The 4636-nt window shown below is 67.2% G+C and overlaps 1 protein-coding gene across 1 annotated transcript; it reads right to left on the bottom strand.

Annotated features, from left to right (window-relative positions):
* Positions 1-1228: 1228 nt before the first annotated feature.
* LOC117880760 lies at positions 1229-4630 on the bottom strand. Its single transcript, XM_034777205.1, has 2 exons — positions 2780-4630; positions 1229-1928 (listed from the first exon to the last, which is right to left on the bottom strand). The coding sequence occupies exons 1-2, from the start codon at positions 2974-2976 to the stop codon at positions 1304-1306; spliced, it is 822 nt and encodes a 273-aa protein (XP_034633096.1). The 5' UTR covers positions 2977-4630; the 3' UTR covers positions 1229-1303.
* Between the last annotated feature and the right edge of the window lie 6 nt (positions 4631-4636).

Raw genomic sequence — 4636 nt, 5'->3', positions numbered from 1 at the left:
CCATTCAGAAGCAGCCAGGCCAGGAAGTGTTGGGTCTGTGGAATGCGGCCACTTGGCTCCGTCCTGCCCCGGCTGCCTCACTGCAGCCTTGTTCTCGCTGCCTGGCAGAGCAAACGTCACAGGCCCGGCTCCCCCCCTACCCCCCCAGCAGCCTGGCCAGCCCCAGGCAGGAGCCACCCCCGCAGCTGGGGCCCCATGCAGACAGCAGGGCCGCTGGGCTGAGCCAGGCCGTGGGGAAAGTCCTGGAGATGCTCAGAGCGCTGCTGGGACTGGGAGAGAGGGGCTGTCCCAGCGTGTGGGGCTGGGAACGGGGCCTGGCCAGGGCTTGGCCTGCTTTGGCATCACTGCGGCCATGCTGCCGGCCCGGGAGCGCTTGGTAACGCCGCCGGTGCGCTGTGCTCCTGCTGGGATGTCCAGCGGGCTTCCTACGCCTGCCCCGCTGGGCCAGCCTTCCCCAGGAGCAGGTGCAGGCCCCTGTGGTGTGTCAGGCTGCGGGGGTCTGTGTGTCAGGCTGCTCCCCCACTCTGGTCCTGCCGGTGGGGCAGGGAGCCCTGGCCTCGTGTGAGCTCAGCTGCTGGGGGCGAGGAGGCCAGTGCGAGGATGGGCTGGTGCATAAAGCCAGGCCTGCACGAGCCCTCGGCAAGTCGCGCCAGCTCTCGGGGCGCCCAGCCTGAGGCCCCAAGAAGCAAACGCAGGCTGCAGCGTCCTGCGGGCCCCCTGGTACCCAGCCCAGCCGGCACTGGGCGGGGGTTGGCTGGGGAAGCCGAGGTGAGGCTGTCAGCCCCCCGGGACGCATGGCCCAGCTTGGCAATCAGAGATCAGGGTGCTGCCCCGAGCCTGGCTGCCCTTTGCTAGCCCAGCCCCACCCATCAGACGCCAGTAGTTGTGCTGGGTCCTGGAGATCCCCAGCAACGATCTGAGCCCAGCTCCCGACCAGCCCCCGGTCCCAGGCCATGCGGTGGCAGTCAGGGTCAGCAGGGCCCCCTTGCTAGGGCAGGGCATGTTCAGCCCCAGGGCGGAGCTGAGGGGCCAGGGGTCCCTGTGGGGCTGGAGGGGGGCAGGTCTGAGACCTCTCTGATGGGGGTTGGAATGTGATGAACCTGAGGCTCCTGGGAAACCCCTGCCCGGAGCCACCCCCCGCGTGACTCTCCCCCATCCAGGGCAGCAATCCCAGCCCCTCCCCCTCCCCGTCCCCCCACAGCCAGCCCCCGACACAGCCAGCCCCAGCTCGTACCAGCAACCCTTTATTTAGAAAGGTGAATCCACAGCAAACAACAGATCTGGGTGCAGCTGGGCCCACGAGTCAGACAGGCAGGGGCCTGGGAAACCCGCCAGGGACAGAGCCCCTCCCTGCCACGCAGCAGGACCAGCTCCCGCCCCAGCCCTGCAGAGCGGGCCCCAGGGCCATGCGCAGAGCAGTCTGGCTGCAGACGGCAGGAGGGTGGGAAAGATCCGCAGGTCCCGGGGAGGACAGTGCCTGGCTGGTGCCTGTGGTACGTCCTGTGCTGATGGGTGGGATCTCCCCAAGGCAGGGATGGGGGCACAGGGCAGCGTGCAGGGCGTGCCCGGGGCAAGCCGGGGCAGTGAGACAGTGGTAGGTGGAGGCACACAGGTCTCCGGTGCGCTGGGGCTTGGCTATTCGCGAGCAACATGGCACAGCCTGAGCACGAGGCAGGCGGGCACCAGGCAGCCCTGGGCCCATCCGCTGCACACGGGGAGCCAGCCTGGCTGTACAGGGCAGGGACACATCTGCCCAGTCCATGTCCTCTCCCAGAGCAGCATGGGGCTGCTGGTATCTCCATGAGCAGAGGCTGCGGCTCTCCAGTCCCTCCTGGGCTCCTCGCCTGCTCCCTCCAGCCAGGGCAGCCTCCGGAGGTCCCAGCACCGGGCCCTGTGCACGGGAGCCACGCAGCAGGCTCCTCCGCAAACTGCAAGGGAAACAAAGTCGGTAGCAGAGCAGGCAGGCCCCGGCCTCAGTCCCAAACCCCAACCTCTGCCCCCGGCCCCCACTGCCTGTGTGTCGGGGCACCCATGGGTCGTGGCTCCTGCCACTGACACAAATGATGGGGTGTGGGGACCCCAAGAACAACAGCCAGAGGCCACGTGCAATCCTTGTGCTGCCTGCGGCCTCTCCCCTGGGTGGGGGTATTGGCTCTCAAACCCAAACAGGCAGCAAAGGGTTAACCCTGCAGCCAGGGGTCAGAAGGCCCCCTGAGCCGTGCCCTTTGTTCTGTTGTCTCACCCCCATGCAGGGCCCAGGGCCCTACCCAGCTCCGCCGGAAGGGACACGTGCCGCTCACAGGAGAAGGGCTCAGGCTGTGCACACTTTCTGGAGCACCACCCGGAGACCCAGGGCGCTGCGGCCCAAGGACCCTGTCTCAGCGCATGCAGCTCACCCTTGGGCAACGCAGAGCCTCGGACCTGGCACTGCCAACCAGGCAGCCCCTTCCCACCCCCCAGTCACCCGAGCCTGTGCCCTGCAGCTCAGAGCACACAGGGAGAGTTTGAGCTGAGCGCTGGGTAAAGGCTGCAGGGGAGCAGAGCCCCACGGGCCCGGCTGGCCCTGCCCCGGATGCTGCACAGACACCGGACAGGACAGGCCCAGAACAACCCAGGTGGGGGCTCCCCCTGATGTGGGGCGCTGGAGGCCTCCAGCCCTCGGGCTCTCTGTGCCTGTGGCACGACTGGCACTCAGCTCCCATAGTGTGCTGGGCCCAGCCCTGCGTGATTCCAGGGGAGCCCACGTCCCCCGCCAGGCCCAGCGCTACAGAGCTCTCACCTCTGGGCTCGACTCCCTCCCTCGGCTCCACCGCGCCATCTGCCCTTGGGTCCTGCCACTGCTTCTCCGGTGTCCAGGGCCGGGGGGAGCCTGCAGCCGCTGGCCTTTCCCAGGGGGCCGAGCGCCCGGAGCTGGGCTCGGAGCAATCTCCAAAGATGAATTTCCCAGCCCCGTTCCAGCCCTCGCAACCAGTCCATCCCCGGGGCCTCCTGGCTGGAGGAGGGGTCAGGAGAGGAGCCAGAGATGGGGGTTCCCAGGATGTGCTGGAGCCGGTCAAGTTCCCCGAGCTGTTGGCTTTCGGGTGGGGGGCCACGGGCCAGGCTGATCCACCTTCTGGCTCCTTCTGACTTCGCACAGAGCTCTGGAGGTCGCTGGGGAGAAAGGCACTTCCCCGGGTTGCAGCAAAGCAAGGGCTCCAGGCCTGGGAAAACCAGGGGCCTGAGAGATGGGTACTGACGTGTGGGGAGGGGGCAGTGTTCCTGGAACAGGGCACAGCACCCAGCCGCTGCATCTGCAGTGTCGCTCTGGGCCTCCTTCACAGCGCTGGGCTACCTCCAGTCCAGCGCCCAGGGCAAGTCATGCCCGCCCAGCTCCGGGGGCGAGAACAGCGCAGGGATCGATGGCACCACGGTGGAAGTCTGTAAAAAATCTAAGGCACTTGCTGCCCTTGGCACTGGGGCTCCTCTGCGCTGCCCAGCGGCCTTGTCACAGCCGCTGGCCTGGGACCGGGGGCACGGCCCTGAGTCACCACTCATGGAATCAGCCCGCGAAGCACAGGCCTGCTGGTGGGGCCCTGCGCGGGGGATCTTCCGAAGGTGGAGCCATCTCGGAGAGGTCTCTGCTTGGTTATGAAACCTGCCTGTCCTTCCCTTAAATTTCCTTATTGGGCTAAATTCCACCAACCTCAAATCCGTCCCACCCTCAACTTCAACTGGGCACAGTGTCTTTCACTTCCCGTCCTCACCGGCTGCACAGCGGTTAAACAACAGCTGCGCGCCACCCCAGAGGTAGCTGCATTTCCCTGGCAGGTGTGGGGATCCCTGTGTACGGCTTGTCAGGGGCTGCGTGGCCCCTGCAAAGAAAAAGGCACTAGGGAGAGTCACACCCGTGAGCAGGAGGCTGAGCTGAAGGGGGTTCCCAGGCTGCCCTGACATACCCAGGCCTGGAACATCTTGCATGGCTCAGCCCCTGCTCCCTCCTCCCCCCATCCATGAGCCAGGGCTGGGAATGGGCAGCCGCAGTGAGCAATGGCTTTGCCCTGCTGGGGCCCCACTCCCTGGGAATGGCCGGGGAAGGGGTGGTGGCTCTGGGCTGGCACTGGATTCCCCTTCCCGCCACATGCCATCCGCCCCGCCTAGGTGGGGGCCGCATCTGGGGCTGGGGACATAGTTCTGTCCCTGAGCGGATGGGGCAGGAGCAGGGGCTGCATGTGGGGGCAGGGGAGAGTGAGGGCTCAGCCCCTGGGAGGGGCCCCCCCAGAGAAGGGGGGTCTCTGAGCAGTTGGTTCTCATCGATCAGGGCTTCTCCCTGGGCGTTTCCGGCCTGGGGAGGGGCTGATGCTGGGAAGCTCATCCTGGCTGGGCAGTGGGTGCTAGGAGGGGTGCCAGAGCGGTCCCTGGCCCTGGCCCAGAACTCTCCCCTCCCATGACAGCCATGGGGGCCTGCTCCCTCCTGTCCCAGCCCCACAGCCCAGCTGCCCCTGGGGAGCAAGTAAGCGGAGACCCAGTGCCAGCACCCACCTGTGAGAGCCGGAAGGGGGGAGCCCGAGGGCTGGCAGCCCCCACCTTCGGGCGATCGGGACTGGGGTTCTTTGGCTGAGGATAGCCTGTGTCTGTCCGTCCTCCGGGGGGGGGGGGG

The sequence above is a fragment of the Trachemys scripta genome, chromosome 7 (assembly GCF_013100865.1).
Source record: "Trachemys scripta elegans isolate TJP31775 chromosome 7, CAS_Tse_1.0, whole genome shotgun sequence".
NCBI classification, from domain to species: Eukaryota; Metazoa; Chordata; order Testudines; family Emydidae; genus Trachemys; species Trachemys scripta.
Note: the sequence above shows the minus strand (reverse complement) of the source record. Positions and strands in the feature narration are given on the sequence as shown.

Coding starts and splice junctions, on each gene's coding strand:
- LOC117880760 (XM_034777205.1), bottom strand. CDS start 2,976: ATGGACTGGTTGCGAGGGCTGGAACGGGGCTGGGAAATTCATCTTTGG. Junction 1,929..2,779: donor GGAGGGAGTCGAGCCCAGAG/GTGAGAGCTCTG, acceptor TTTCCCTTGCAG/TTTGCGGAGGAGCCTGCTGC.